Genomic DNA, 15,543 nt, shown 5'->3' with positions numbered 1-15,543 from the left:
GCCCCCCTGCCCTGCACCCCCCAAACTCAGCCAAGTGCCTCCTCCCGCCGCCCTGGCCCCTGCCGGGCCCCCCCGCAGCCAGGAGGCCCCCCAGGGGCCGCCCCTCTCCAGGAAGCACCTCGAAGGTAAGAGAGCCCCCAGAGCCCCCATGGTTGTGGGACTGGGGTGGGTACTGCCCGCGGGGGGGCCTTTGGGGGACCCCTGGGGGGTTCAGCTCAATGGGGGGGGTTTTGGGGGCACCACTAGCTCAGCACCTCTCCTTGCCATGGGGGGGGTTGCATGGGAACAGGGTGAGCACCCGGGGGTGTGGGGGTGCCTTTGGGGGGGCCCAGGGTGGGGGAAGGGTGCGAGCAGGAGGGGCTGAACCCCCAGAGGGGTTTTGGGGGCTCTCCTGCTCACCCCTCTGCCCTCACAGCCCCCCAGCCCTCCCCRCAGAAGGAGCCGGAGCCCCGGGGCCGGGCAGGGGCCCCGGGGGCTGGGGGAGGCCGGGGTCCCCCCCGGGGGTCTCTGCAGTCGGAATCGAGCTCGTCCAGCGAGGCCGAGGCCCCCCAGCCCCCCCCGGCCCCCCAGCGCTGCCAGCCCAACCACCGAGGTGAGGGGGGTCCCTGGGGTACACCCACCTTTGGGACGTCCGGGGGGCCCCTCTCACCCCCCTCCCTCTGCACAGGGTCCGGGAACGAGTCCGAGAGCAACGACGAGTCCATCCCAGAGCTGGAGGAGCCCGAGGGCTCAGAGCCGTCCCCTGCCCAGCCCCAGGTGGGGTTTTAGGGGTCGGGGGTGGTGGGGACCCCTGAGGGAGTGGGGTCCCCACTGACCCCCCACTCTCGGCAGGTGCCCCTCAGCCACGCCCTTGGCCCTGGAGAGGAACCACTCAGCAAAGCCAAGCAGAGCCGCAGCGAGAAGAAGGCCCGGAAGGTGGGGGCTCCGTGGGGAGCTGGTGGTCCCTGTGGGGCTGGGGAGCCCCCACAGGGTTGGGGTCCCTTGTCCCATCCCAGGGTTTGGGGTTCAGTYGTGGGGTGTTGAAGGGGCAGGTCCACACTTTGCAGGGTCCCYGGGTCACACTGGAGGTCCCTGTCCCACCCTGTGGTTTGGGGAGATCAGTTCCGGGGTGCTGAGGGTCAGGTCGCCACTCTAGGGCGTCTCTGGGCCACATTGTGGTGGGACTCTGGGGGGTCCCCACTGTGGGCTGGGGGGGCTGTCCTGGCCACGCTACTTTCCCTGTTACCCCGGGGATTTTGGCTGTTATGGGGGGTGCTGGATCTCCCGGATGCTGTGCCGAGGTGCAGGGGGTCACCCCATACCCCCGGCCCCTCAGGCCATGTCCAAGCTGGGGCTGCGGCAGATCCATGGTGTCACCCGCATCACCATCCGCAAATCCAAGAACATCCTGTTCGTCATCTCCAAACCCGACGTCTTCAAGAGCCCCGCGTCCGACATCTACATYGTCTTTGGGGAGGCCAAGGTGGGCTCGGGGGGYCTTGGGAGGGAGCTCCTGGCTCGGGGATGGCTGTGGTGACCCTGTGTGCCCCACAGATCGAGGACCTGTCCCAACAAGTGCACAAGGCAGCGGCTGAGAAGTTCAAGGTGCCCCTGGAGCACTCGGCACTCGTGACCGACACCGCACCTGCGCTGGCCATCAAGGAGGAGAGCGAGGAGGAGGAGGAGGTGAGTACTGGAGGGGCTCTGAGTGACCCCTGGGGGGGTGTCCCAAGGGGGTGACAGTGCTGTGACCCTCCAGGGTGGATGGGGCAGGGCTGGAGTGCACGATGTGGAGCAGGGGGTGACTCTGGTCAATGTGTTGTGTCCTGAGAGAAGGTGCTGAGGGTCCCCCGGGGGGTGTGCAGAGGGACACCCAGGGTGTCAGGGGGGTGTCACGGGATGGGTGACACTGCTGTGCCCCGTTGGGATGGGAGGTGCAGGATGCTGAGCTGGGGATGGTTCAGGTCAAGGTTTTGTGTCCCGGGAGGGGGTGCAGAGGGATGCCTGGCGTTCAGGGCTGGGTGGGTGCCACGGGGGGGTTGGCAACACTGTGTCCCCCACCCTAGGTGGATGAGACAGGGCTGGAGGTGCGGGACATCGAGCTGGTGATGGCCCAGGCCAACGTGTCACGTCCCAAGGCTGTGCGGGCACTGCGGCACAACAACAACGACATCGTCAATGCCATCATGGTGAGTGGGAGAGCTGTAACCCCCCCTCTCTTTTCCCAGCGGGAATTGGGGCTGTGACCCCCCTCTCTTTTCCCAGCGGGAATTGGGGCTGTGACCCCCCCCCCCTTTTCCCAGTGGGAATTGGGGCCGTAACCCCACAATTCCTGACTCTCCCCTCTCTCCCACAGGAACTGACCATGTAGCACTCAGGGGTGCCCCGGCCCCCTGTATAGATGCACAGAGCTCCCCAAAATCCTTCCTCCTGCCCCCTCATCCTCCTCCTGCCCCCCGGAACTGCTCAATAAAGGCCTCCTGCGCCCCTTGGATTGCACTCTGCCTCCCAGGCCTGATTTTGGGGGGTTGGGAAGCCCCTCTTCCAGCAGTGGGATGGAGGGCATTGCCTGGGGGTGTAACTGGATGGGGAAGGTGGAAGGACAGGTTTTGGGGGGTGGTGACACCCCAGGGTGCTCCCAACATCCTTGGGAATCAGAGATATCCCCCTCCCCTCCAGATCTGGAGGGCAGAGACCTGGGATGGGAACGAAGCCCTCCAGCTCCAAAGGCTGGGAAGGGAGGGAACTCTTGGGGCCCAAATCCCTGGTGTCYCAGGATCCTCCTCCTTGCCCCCACTTTCCTGCTCCCCATTTTCCTGGTGTTGGAATGGGAAGGGCTGTGGGAAGAGACGYCCCCAGGTGAGTCCCCAGGACATCTGAATTGTAGGGGGAGGAGGGGTTGGGAGACCCCTGGGAGAAGGGGGGAGGTCACCAGTATGGATTAGGGAGACACCARTAAAGCCAGTGGGAAGCAGAGCTCAGAGCGGGGTATGGCTGTGGGGAAACAGTGAAGGGGGGCACTCAGCAGTGAGGGTGGGGATGAACTGAGGGCACTCCAGTGAGGGCAGCGGTGAACTGGGCAGTGCTGGGTGCAGAGGGGTTACAGGCACTGGGAGCTCAGGGGAATTTGGGCCCAAGGTCTCTGGAATGTGCTGGAGGTGCTGGATCCCCAAACTGCTGAGTCAGCATCTGGCTCTGGAGGTGGGGAGGGGACAAAGCCCCCAGGTGTGGCTGTGGGGTAACTGGAGACACCCCGGGCCCATCTGGAGAACCTGCCCAGGGTGGGAGCCCCCCGGGAGGTGCAGATAGAGGGGGGGCCCTGGTTCAGCTCCAACAGCCCCCCTCATCTCCTGTCCCCACCAGGACCCCTGGGATGCTGGGGGAGGGGGGTGGTGACCATGAGGAATCCCCTACTGAGGGAGCTGGAACGTTCTGGAATGTTCTACCACCACAAATGAGAGGGTGAAAATATTCACATTGTGGTAGAACTTCATTGGGGGGCAGTGCTGGGGGATCCGCTGTGCAAACTGTAAACGGGGGAAGCGGATCCGGCCCCTCGGGAATAGATCCCAATGCCCGGGAGATCCCTCGAGAGCAAACATGGGTGCTCAGAAGCAGATCTGTCCCTCTGGGAGCAGACCTGTCCCCAAAATCCAAATCCAGATCTGTCCCCAATTCCAGCTGGAGCCCTGGGAACCAGAGGGAACCCCTGGAGCTGTTAACAGAGCTGGGGCAGTGAAGACATCCTGCCGGAGACCCCAAATCCGGCGGGACGGGTCCGGGATCCCTCCGAGGGCAGCCCCGCGTTCCAGGATCTCCATGAGGGCACAGATTGGTGTTCTTGGGTCTCTCCAAGSGCAGTTCCAGAGCCCTCCCGGGGCAGGTCCATGTTCCATGTCCCCTCCTAGGGAAGCTCCAGGGTCCCTCCAGGGGCAGCTCTGTGTCCTGGGATCCCCTGGAATCAGCTCCATATTCCATGTCCCCACGGGGGGCAGCCCCACGTTCCCCCTGGGGCTAACTCTGTGTCCCTCCCGAGGGCAGCCCCGCGTTCCACACGGGAGCAGCTGCGACTCTCRGGCTCCCTCAGGACGAGTCCCGGTCCAGGCTGCAGCCCAGGGCCTCGATGTCGCTGCTGATGTGGGAGATCATCCGGTCCCACTCGTCCTCCTCCGAGGGCACCGACTGCTCGTCAGAGCTGCCCGCAGCGCCGGTGCCATTGGAGGCGGAGGTGGCGCCCAGGGAGCGCCGGTAGCGCCCGAAGCTGTCGGTGATGATCCCGCGGCCGTCCTTCACCCCGATGGTCTCCAGGAAGTTCTCGAAGTGCTGACTGTCCTTCTCCGGGATGAAGGGTCGCAGGCCTGGAGCCGGGACACAGCAGGGACACGGGTTGGGGCACGGTGAGAGCCCGGGACAGGTATCTGTGGGGATTCCTCACCTGCGTGGCACTGCTGGGGACCCTGAGATTTCCAGGAGAGCCTGGCAGTTTCTCTGGGAGGGATAGGGACCTCCAGGATCCCCCATTCATTTGCACCCAAGACTTGCAGCTACTGCTCAGTTAGGGCAAAATCCAGCTCAAGTGCAATTTTCCAAGCTCCAAAGGATCAAATTCCTCACCCAGCATCTTGCTCGGCTTTGCTGAGCTTATCCCAATAATTTGTCCAATCAGGGACATCTGTCCTGTCCCTTTGAAATCCCCAAGGGCCAGCAGGCCCATGTGAGAGACACTACTCCTATCCTGTGGGGATTTTAAATTCCTGATTCCTTTTCCTTGGATATCAGAGGCCAGGTAAGAGGCCCCACGTGCAGTCAAACACTTCTCCTGTCCTGCGAGGGTTTTGTATTCCTGCCCTTTTTTTAGGACAGAGTAGGCCAGGTTGTTTAAATATCCCTGACTCTGGAGGAGGTTTCTAGGTTTGGGAGACGTTCCCAGGTCTGCATTAGGTCGCCTGGTTCCGGATGAGGTTCCCAGGTGCCTCACAGCCAGGTGGGAGCAGGGAAGAGCTCCAGGGGAAGACTGAAGCTGGGATAGATGGATCTGCTGCCCTCAGGAATGAGGAATCTTCACAGGAGAGATGGACTGGGATGTTTCTCCTCTCGTGGTGACACCCCAAGAGCTCCTTGTGCCCCCCACCCCTTGATGCCATCTCTCAGTGCCACGTTCCTGGCTCGGGAGCCATTCTCGCACTCACCCAAGAGCAGGAATTTCCTGCTGTCCCCGTAGAGCTGCTTGAGGTTGATGCAGAACTCGTGGATGGAGGCCCCGTTGCGGTACTCGTGCAGCAGCATGGCGAACTGCTGGATCTCCTGCGAGGACAGCTTCGTCCGGAGCTGCGGGGACATGGCCCTCATGGCACCACGTACTTGGGAATGGGGGATGGGAGGCTTGGGAATGGTGCTGGAATGGCCAGGAACCCGATGGGAAAGCAGGGATGAGCTGTGGGGGTCACTGGGACTGTCATGTGTGGAGTCTCCAAACATGAGGGGACTTGGACAGTGGGAAAGGGAAACGGGAGGGATGATCCTGTGGGAGAAGCAGTGAATCCAGAGAACATGGAGCTGCTCCCAGGGCTGGAGCCCCTCTGCTCTGGAGCCAGGCTGGGAGAGCTGGGGGTGTTCCCCTGGAGAAGGGAAGGATCCAGGGAGAGCTCAGAGCCGCTTGTAAGACCTAAAGGGGCTTCAGAAGATGGAAGGATGGAGGAATAGGACCTGGGCAATGGCTTCCCACTGCCAGAGGGCAGGGATGGATGGGATATTGGGAAGGAATTCCTGGCTGAGAGTATGGGGAGGGGGTGGAATGGGTCTCCCAGAGAAGCTGTGGCTGTCCCTGGATCCTTGGAAGTGMTCAAGGACAGGTTGGATGGGGCTTGGAGCAACCCYGGGATAGTGGAAGGTGCCCCTGCCCATGGTAGGGTGGCACTGGATCATCCTTACAGCCCTTCCCACACAACCCACTCCATGATTCCACGACATGAGCCCATGATCAACGCCCCCAAGCCCAGTCTGGCTGGGAAGAGCTGTTCTTCCACTCCCCACTCCTGACTGCGGGGTCTGATCCCAAATCCCACCGTCATCATGTAGTCCTGGAGCAGCTCGGTGGCCGTGGTGCTGAGCTCRCTCTCACTCGCTGTGGTCACGTGTGGGGACGGGCGCGCCGAGAAGGATGGGGAGGTGTCCCCTGCTTCCAAAGTGTCTGCAAAGGAACTGACACCCAACACRGGTGAGTTCTCTGGAGCCCCTTGGGATGGGTGGGGAGGTGGYGGTGGGATTTTTGGTGGCTTGTGCAGGGCCAGGAGTTGGACTCTGATCCTTGRGGTCCCACCCAACCCAGGATACTCCCTGATTCTGGAGCCCCCAGCTCTTGAGGGCACCCTGAGACTCCCAAGGAACCGAACATTGCTTTGGTGACAGTGACAACAGAGCCCTGTGTGGAGAATTAGGGTGCTTCCTCATTGGGAATAACACAGGGAAAAATGCCTAAAGTCTGCACTTTGGGCTTAAATGTACAATTTTCAATAATGTTCATAATTCTTCCATGCTAAACATTCCTAAAGTACCCCTCTGTATTAGCTATTCCTAAAGCATCCCTCCATGTTAACCAATGGTTTATGTGTTGGGATTTCATTCCACAAACATTGTYAATGTTTTTAGTGACCCAGAAGGCAAAAGTTTCCCAAAGAACAAGCTTTTGGGGAATACCCTTCTCCCAGGTCCAGCTGGACTCCAGCTRGTGACCCTGCACTGGGCTGACACAGGGCCTGCTTGCTGTGGATGTGACTCTCCCTGGAATGCTGAGGGCAGAACAAYCCAGGCCCGGACAGGATCTGTGCCAACCCCCCCCGAGGCCCGGCAGGGCTCAGCTGAGCCTCCCGATGCGCTGATGGCAGTGAATCCGGGTTAATCCCAGCTCCAGGGGCCATGGATCACTCACAAAGTGCTGGTGTCTGCCTCGAAGGGCTCCTTCACGTCCACTTTGGTGGAAGAGTCATCTGCAGGGGGGAAAAATTTGGGATATGGAATGTGAGATGCACAAACTCAGTGAGTTCCCGAGTCAGGAGTGACAAGAAGTGATTTCTGACTTGGCCAGAAGGGGAGATGCTGGGAATGAGTGATGTGGAACGAGAGGAAACAGCCTCAGGTTGAGCTAGGGGAGGTTTTGGTTGGGTCTTGGGAAGATTCCCTCACAGGGCATTGGAACAGGGTGCCCAGGGGCGGGGGTGGTTCCCCATCCCGGTGGATGTGGTACTTGGGGACACTCAGTGGTGGCCTTGGCAGTGCTGGGCACTGGGTGGGCTCGGGGATCTCTGAGGCTTTTCCAACCTCAACCACTCGTGTTTGCAGGTGTCTCTGGCCTTGGAGAGGTGCTGGGTATGGGGAGCAGGCCCAGGAAAGCAGCAGGAGGGACACACCGCTGTGCAGGGACAGGTGCCGCGTCGGCGTCGAGGCGCCGTCGAAAATGGCGCGGTCCAGGAAGTCAATGGTGGACTCGGTRTAAACGATCTGGAAGACTTGGCTGAGCAGGGAGCACAGCTCCTCGGCACCCACCTGGGAATGAGCAGGGAGCYGTGGCAGAACCTGTGGAGGGACATCCCCCTCCCTCTTCTGCACCACGGGATGGGTGTTGCCCCCCCACGAGGACAGGGAATGTGCAGACCCCAAATCCGTCACCCTCCCAGCATCCCAGCCCTCTTCCACCSGGCAGCGGGAGCTGGGATGCTCCAGCACCAACTCGGGAGCCCCCACATTCTGTGCTGAGGCTCTGCTGTGCATCGCCCTGGAATTTTGGCTCATCCCAGAGAGGTGCAAGTGCCCCAGGGAGTGCCAGAGCTGGGAATGAGGGGAGTGAAACTCCACCCTCAGCAGAGATCAGAGAGGATTGAGACTGGAATCCCTAGATCCAGACACTGGATGAAACAAATTCCCAGCTCAGCACAGGGAAARCACCCTGATCAGCAAAACCCCATTGTGGGATTGTCCTCCTGGATTTTGTGTTGCTGCAGAAGGCTCTGGGCAACAGGGACCAAGAGAAACTATTCTTGGAGACCCTCTTGTGTCCCAGGGYTGGGACAGAGATCAGGGCTCCCCTTTCAGGTGTTTCAGCAATRCCCAACCACACCTGGCATCCCTATCTCTGGGCATGTTTGTGTCCCATGAGGTGTGGGAGCAGGGAAGGATCTGGACACACCACAGGACTTGGCCACTGTGGAGTTTGTGGCTCCACCCAAGAGGCAGAAACCTCCCAGCAATGCCAGTGACTCTCAGACCATGCCGAGGTGTTCCCATGGTTTCCAAGCAGGAGYGGGAGCTGTACCTTGTTCTCTGTGGCCAGGATCACCAGGCAGCAGGACTCCAGGGGCCCCCCGGCGCTCTCTGACAGCGATCCTGACGTCAGCGCCTTGGAGCTCTCGGCACACAGACTCTGGCTCGGTGAGATCCCGGGATCCTGAGCTGAGGGGAGAGGAGAGGTGAGGGAAAAGCAGGGCAGGGAGGGAACAGGAAGGAGTCCTGGAGGTGAGGAAGAGCCCTAAAGCAGGAGAATGGGATGAAAAGCCTCCAAATTGGAGCTGGTTTTGACAGCTGTCTGGCTGTTTTCACAGCTCAGAATTCCATCACCAGAATTCCAGCCCATGAAACATTCACTCCTTTATTACACAGCTTGTCCATGGGGTTTGTAATCAGATAAAACCCTGGCTCAGCACTCCCCAGCCCCCTGTTCCCAAACCTGCATGGTGTGACACACACAGAGCTGCTCAGGACACAGAATGAGGCATCATGGAATCYTCATGGAATGCTTTGGGCTGGAAAGACCATCCAGCCCCACCCCCTGCCATGGTCAGGAAAACCTTCCACTGTGCCAGGTGGCTTTGTGCCCAATCCAGCCTGGCCCCCAYGGGGACAATCCCAACTCCATGGCCACAACTCACCTGTCTTGAGCACAACCAGGTGTGCGGAATCATCCCGGATGTAGGACACGGAGGCRATGTCATGGATGGGCACCCTGAGGATCAGGTCCTCCCCGTCCCTCCACACCAGTTTGATGTTGTAGGCAGAGAGGCTGATGACGGCGTCRTGCTCTGGGGTCAGCTGTCCCGGGAGCTGGTGGGCTCTCTGGAACACAGGTATTCATATGGAATTAGTCGTGGAATGGTTTGGTGTTTGCATTAGAAGGACMTTAAGAATTATCCAGCTCCCTGCCACAAGCAGGAACACCTTCCATTATCCCAGGTTGTTCCCCATCCAGTCTGGCCTGGAACACTTGCATGGATGGGGCAGCCACAGCTTCTCCAGAAAATCCATTCCAGTTCCTCATCACCCTTCCAGGGATGTTTCCCCTTTGGGAACAGCTTTCCCTCCCATCCATGGAACAGCCAGAGGAAGACAGCAGTTGGCTGAGGCCCCAGCCCTGAGGAAGGTCCGTGAGCCTGGATTTTTGYCCGCTGGGGCTCCTGGAGCAGCTGAGTGCTCACCTTGGCATTGTCGATCAAGTGCAGGATCTCCGTGCGGCTGGAGGGGTTCAGATATCCTGGGATGGAGGTGAGCTGCCCTAAATACTGGGAGAGAAGAGCCAAACAGTTACCACAGCATGGACATSATCCTGGACATGGCAGAATGAGTCATGGACATGGTCCAAAGAAAACCTGGAGTGAGAGGTGGGAATGTTCACCTGGAAAAAAGAAAGYTCCAGACAMACCTTAGAGCCCCTTCCAGTGCCTAAAGGGGCTTCAGGTGAGCAGGAGAGGGACTTGGGACAAGGGGRAATGGGTTTCCACTGCCAGCAGGGATGTTGGGATGGAATTCCYAATGAACAGGGCCTTTGTAGATACCTTGACTTCCTTCTCGATGTAGTCATGGAGCAGCAGGTCGGGCTCCACGCGGTCGGGAAGTGACACCACCACCGTGTGCAGCGGCCGCCGCTCCGTCACCTTCTCCTGCGCCTTCTTATCCCGGCCCTTCTCCCCCTTCAGGAACACTCGCTTGAAYGGAGACACAATTCCAGGCTGGGGAGAGAGCGGGAACACCAGGATCAGGRTGAGAAAGGGATTTGGCAACAGGGGGTCCGGCAGCCCCTCCTGCCTGGCACCCCTTAATCCCATCCTGCTGTTTTTGCCCCATGGACACGCCACGTTTCGAGCTATAAATCCATGGTTTTCCAAAGAAAACCCTTTTAATGGGACACAATATGAGTGCTGAATGTTACCACTACAAAAACATGGTGGTTTTCCCCCAAAGTCACTACGGTCAACCTTCCAGGTAAGAGAAATATAACTCTTATATTCCAGGTGAAAAGCAGATCCAGAGGCATCCTCAATGGTTTTGTACCTCCCTGAGGATCTGCTGTGGCAACTCAACAAGGAATGGCAAAAAACAGGCAGGAATGCTCCAAGGAGATCCCAAATCAGGAGAAATTACCTAGAAARCAGAATTCCTTGGGAAAATGGGTCTTGATGGCTCCTGAAATGCCACATTTGGAAAACTRCTGGAGTGAACATGGGGGCTCCCAGCTGTCCTTTGGCATCAACATGGGAATGCCACGTGCATCCCACCTTGCTCCACACCAGATAAATGAGTGGGAACATCCCCAAACTGCTCCAATTCCAGGTTTACCACATGAAATGGTGGAGCAGACAGATTCATGGCTGGATCTCAGAACTCCTTGGACATGTGACTCCAATGTCCCATTCCTGGTGGAATTCTTGTGCTTCCCACCCGTCAGGATAACCACATCCCGGTGTTCCTGATCCTCGTGGGCAAGAGAAAGGATGTGGGATATGAAGGGGCAGAGAACCTGATTCTGGTGGCAAATTAATTATCTAAACCAAGGAAGGGCTCCTGGGACAATGGACTACAAGGAACAACACGGACTTTGGGGACAGCCCAGCCTRGAAAAACATCCCTTGGAGCAGGGAGATAAAAATAGAGAGACCTTATAGGACAAATGGAAGAGGAAACAGCTCCACAGCTCAGCCACAGGAGAAGCAGTGTGGATTTTCAGGAAGCATCCACCTCTACACAGAGCATCCAGGAGGAGTCAATGATCCTCGATTGGGATATTCCATAATCCTGCCAAGGGGCTGGGACTCCAGAGAGAAGGAAATCCTGGACACAACAGGTGTGTTTACCAAGAGCAAAGGTTTGAGAACTCTCCAATCTCAGGAATGTYCCATCCGAAATTTTGCCTACCAATGCCTAAGGATCCAAATCCATAGGAATCTTTCAGCAGAGAAATGCAGCAATGTGCCTCTGGGATCAAGGTCATACCCAGACACTTCCCCCTCCACCAGGCAGGATCCAGATCTACCCCAATCCACAGAAAACCCCTTTTCCCTCAAGGATGTAGCTGCAGCCGKAGGGCTGGGATGATCCCACACCCTGCTGGCTGTCCTGGAGGAGGAACTGGGACCCCAAATCTGAGGCAGAGGCACTTCTGKCTGTAACACGGCCTGAAACAACTTCTGCTTTTTGGGGCTTCCCAAATTCCAACACCCACCTCGTCCTCCATGGAATTCCCAGCAGGAGAGCAGGCCCAAGCCAGGTCRGGGGAACCGCGGGGGCTTTGGGGGGAGCAGGGGCTGTTCCTCTCGTTTTGGGGGTGCCGGAACTGAGGTGCTTGGGACCAGGAAGTGCCACAGGCACAGCTTCCTCTGTCCCACGTGACAGATCGAGCTGGGGAGGGAACCGGGGCTGGGGTAAGAGCCCATTCCCTGCTCTCATCTCGCCTCCTGCACCCCTAAAAACTCCCCAAATCCTTCACCCTTTGCCATTACCACACTCAGGAGGGAAATATCCCCATCCCAAGGGARGTTGAGCCCTGGTTTCTCTTCCAAGTTCAGAGTTGTTTTGTTACGACACCTGGCTGGATCCCACATGCTGCTCCCAGAGGCCTTTCCAGTCTTAATGATCCCAAGACCCACTGAGTCCAKGGGCTGTAAAACTTTCTCCTGCCCAGAGCTGTGGCTGCCCCTGTATCCCTGGAAGCATCCAAGGCCAGGCTGGGCAGGGCTGGGAGTAACCAGGGATAGTGAAAGGTRTTCCTGCCCATGGGGGAGCTGGATGATCCTTGAGGTCYCTCCAATCCAAACCATTCCAAGATTCTGTTAAAAGTTTTATGTTTCCCATTTGCAAAGCAAATTTGGGAATGAGGTTACAATTCCCTGAAGAAGGAGGGTGGATGGAGAAGCAGCACTCCAAGACCTGCAAGAGGGTTTGAGAAGGACAAGGCCATCCTGGGAATGGGAACCAGGACTCATTCCCCCAGAAGCTGCTGGAGAGAGTCCAGAGGAGACCCCAGAGCTGCTCCCAGGGCTGGAGCCCCTCTGCTCTGGAGCCAGGCTGGGAGAGCTGGGGGTGCTCACCTGGAGAAGGGAAGGATCCAGGGAGAGCCCAGAGCCCCTTGCAGGGCCTAAAGGGGCTTCAGGAGAGCTGGAGAGGGACTGGGGAYGAGGGATGGAGGGACAGGACACAGGGAATGGCTTCCCASTGCCAGAGGGCAGGGATGGATGGGATATTGGGAAGGAATTGCTCCCKGAAAGGGTGGGGAGAGACTGCAATGGATTTCCCAGAGAAGCTGTGGCTGCCTCTGGATCCCTGGAAGTGTCCAAAGTGARGCTGGATGCGGCTTGGAGCAMCCTGGATTTGTGGAAGTTCATGTACCACCCCCATTCCCCATCTCCCAGCAAATACCAGCACATCTGCATCCCCCMTGCATCCCACAGCACAGATGCGCCAAAATCCACTTTATTTGGCCCCACAAAGAGCAGAAGGGCTCCAGCCCTGGAGCAGCTCCGTGTTCTCCTCTGGGCTCTCTGTAGCAGCTCCACATCCCTGTGCTGTTGGCCACAGGGCTGGGGCAGCTCTGCAGGTGGGAGCTTACCTGGGAGGGGCAGAATTTCCCCTCCCCTGCTGCCCATGTTGGGGATCAGCCCAGCCCACGGCACAAGGCTGGATATTTGGGATAATAAAGGAAGTTCAAGAAGAATTTCCCCCAAAGATCCGGCTCCAATCTCAACAACTCCATGTTTTAGGAGGGAAATGCTGAGGCAGTTGCTGGAAGAGGCAAGTGGGACCAACTTCAGTGATCCAGGGCATTCCCGAGCTGGAAAAACCAGGAATTCCACACTAACAGCTGATTACACAGAGAACTCCCGGAGGGAAACCGTGCAAGCTTTGGATCATCAGCAGTCACTGTATGGATTTCAGTCAGAGCAGCAGAAAATCCACCTCCACCCATTCTTCTTCCAGGGAATAAGCACCCTGGGAGCATCCATCCTGACCTGAGGCTCCCCGTGTGACACCAACCCTTCCAGCCCAGGGCAGGTTCCCAGGGCCCAGCTGGAATTCCAGACGGATCCATCCTGCCTCACAAAATTTAAGGGAAAGGAGTGTTTCACCCCAAACCTCAGGACGCAGCCCTACATTCCCACTGCAATAACCACAAGTGAGATCCAGGGAACATGAACTCTTGGAAGGAATTCCAGGGTTCCAGTTTAAACCTGTTCATATTTTACCCAAAGCTGGACTCAGCCCCAAAGCCGGGCTGGGATTTACCTCCTCATCCCAACCAAACCTGCCCTGAAATCCCTTTGGCTCAGCACTGAGAGAATTCAATTCCTTTACTTCGGTTCAGAATGCTGCTGGAATGACCTACAGAGTGGGAAAAGGAGGAAGAGTTTTCCCTGAGAGTGAGGAATACAAAGATGGATCTTCCTGTCTCCGTATCCAAATTATCCAGGTTAAATGGCGATCCACAGGCAGCAGCTCCAAGGGTTAATTAACCACCAAAATGGTGGAAAACTTGCTCCAAGGAAGCTCCGTAAGGCCACAGCTCAGCCCCGCTCCAGAGGGATGTGGGAAGCTCCTGATCCATTGGGATCAGGAACAAGAGCAGGGGACTGGAGTGGCCACAGTGGGAGTCACCAGTACAGGACGGACTGGGAAATGCRGGATCAGCCCTGGGAATTGTCTTCATCCAAAACACAGCAGGAAAGTGGGATGGAGAGACTGGAGTGGCCACGTCTGGGATTATCAGTAGTAGAGAGACTGGAAAGTGTGGGATCAKCCCTGGAAAAGGGCCATGAGGAGGGTTTAGGGATCAGAGGGAAGACTGATGGGATAAGAGGGTTGGGGGGACCGGCCCAATGTGTACCTGGGGAAGGGAAGGAGGGAAAGATCCAGACTCTTCCCAGTGCCAGGATACCCCAAGGAACAGGCGAGACACAGCCGAAAAGCCCCTGGAGCCTCGGGAGCTGATTTCTTCCCAAAAGCAGGACCATCCCGTCTCCAGGTGAAAAACTGCTCCCTCACTGGTGCTGCTGCTCCTGCAGCATCTCCCAGGGTCACCTGATGCCATCATGGGGATATAATTCCCAAATCTGACTATCTGAGGAGCCTGGAGGGCAATTCCCACAATAAACCCATTAAATTTTACTCATTCTGGGAATGTTTTGTTCAGCTCCAGGCAGAGCTTCACCAGGAACCTACTGCCACCTCCCGGGATCCCTGTGAGGCCAGGGACTCCCAAAAAAAAAACAATTTCTCCCCAAAATTATGRGATCAAATGCATCCCCATGCTCCAGGTGTGTGGAGCAGCTCTGGCTTTGGCTGAGCCTCTCCCAGGGGACACAGACATGGGTTTAAAGGAGAGAAATTAGGGCAACACAGGCACGGCTGGAGCTGCTGAGACCCGGAGACATAATAAAGGCACAAATTCATAGATGTATAAGTTAAATCAATTGGCATCAATAATAATTTAAAYAAATTAGTAAACACATAAATTAATCGCTCCATAATTAACAGCCCCATCAATTAATAACCTCCTCAAAGACATTCACATCGGGAGGYTTTGGGGTGGGGGGTCCAGGTAGATCCCCAGGGAGGGGAGCCAGGCAGATTCGCCAGAGAAGGGGAAGCTGGGCAATTCCCGAGAATGGGCTCTGAAAAAGCTCCGGGAAGGGGATCGGGCACCGCCGGGAGGGCTCAGGGCCGGGAAAAGGGCCGACCCCCATCCGGGCTGAGCGACCCTCGGGGTAGCACAGCGCGACCCCCGGCTGTCCCTCTGCCCCGGACCCCCCGATCTCACCTTCTTGCCCTTCTTGCCCTCCTCCTCCATGGCTCCGGCGGCGGCGGCGGCCCGGGCCCCCCCCGGGGCATCCCGGCCCGGGTGAGCGGCGAGGCCTCAGCACGCAGCGGCAGCGGCCATGGCCCACTCGGTTCCCGCTCCAGCCCCGCTTCCCGATCCCGATCCCGCTCCCGGCCCCGCTCCCGGTCCCGGTCCCGGTCCCGGTCCCGGCGCCGCCTCAGCGCCCGCGACTCAGTCCCGCCGCCATGTTGGGCGGCGCCTTCCCGTGACGTCATCGCCCCGCCGCCGGGGGGAGACGAGAGCAATGCGCCTGCGCCAAACCGTCCGATCCGCAAGCCGAGCCCACCCCGCATTGAAACCACGCCCTCCATTGGTGTACCCTGTAGGACACGCCCATCACCATTAGACCACGCCCCCATACCGCAGCCTCCATGGGATGTAATACCGGGGCCGCACCCACCACCATCTGACCACGCCCTCCTCTGGGCCCC

The 15,543-nt window shown here is 58.3% G+C and overlaps 2 protein-coding genes across 2 annotated transcripts in view; one reads left to right on the top strand and one right to left on the bottom strand.

The window, feature by feature from the left end:
- NACAD (NAC alpha domain containing) overlaps positions 1–2,472 on the top strand; it is a 5,614-nt gene extending 3,142 nt beyond the window's left edge. Inside the window, exons 2-9 of the mRNA XM_057367966.1 lie at positions 18–125; positions 416–592; positions 668–756; positions 832–915; positions 1,316–1,462; positions 1,534–1,665; positions 2,046–2,168; positions 2,336–2,472. Coding sequence (XP_057223949.1) covers positions 18–125; positions 416–592; positions 668–756; positions 832–915; positions 1,316–1,462; positions 1,534–1,665; positions 2,046–2,168; positions 2,336–2,350 — 875 coding nt within the window. The 3' untranslated portion in view covers positions 2,351–2,472. The remainder of the gene's footprint in view (positions 1–17; positions 126–415; positions 593–667; positions 757–831; positions 916–1,315; positions 1,463–1,533; positions 1,666–2,045; positions 2,169–2,335) is intronic.
- Positions 2,473–3,457: 985 nt separating this feature from the next.
- CCM2 (CCM2 scaffold protein) lies at positions 3,458–15,329 on the bottom strand. The gene is made up of 10 exons (XM_057367881.1): positions 15,053–15,329; positions 9,801–9,974; positions 9,444–9,527; positions 8,901–9,084; positions 8,288–8,424; positions 7,386–7,521; positions 6,908–6,965; positions 6,045–6,180; positions 5,169–5,307; positions 3,458–4,337 (listed from the first exon to the last, which is right to left on the bottom strand). Exons 1-10 carry the CDS (start codon positions 15,080–15,082, stop codon positions 4,063–4,065), a joined length of 1,353 nt encoding a protein of 450 aa, XP_057223864.1. The 5' UTR covers positions 15,083–15,329; the 3' UTR covers positions 3,458–4,062.
- Positions 15,330–15,543: the final 214 nt, after the last annotated feature.

This window comes from Malurus melanocephalus, unplaced genomic scaffold, assembly GCF_030028575.1.
Source record: "Malurus melanocephalus ecotype Western Australia unplaced genomic scaffold, MMel_1.1 scaffold_86, whole genome shotgun sequence".
NCBI classification, from domain to species: Eukaryota; Metazoa; Chordata; class Aves; order Passeriformes; family Maluridae; genus Malurus; species Malurus melanocephalus.
Note: the sequence above shows the minus strand (reverse complement) of the source record. Positions and strands in the feature narration are given on the sequence as shown.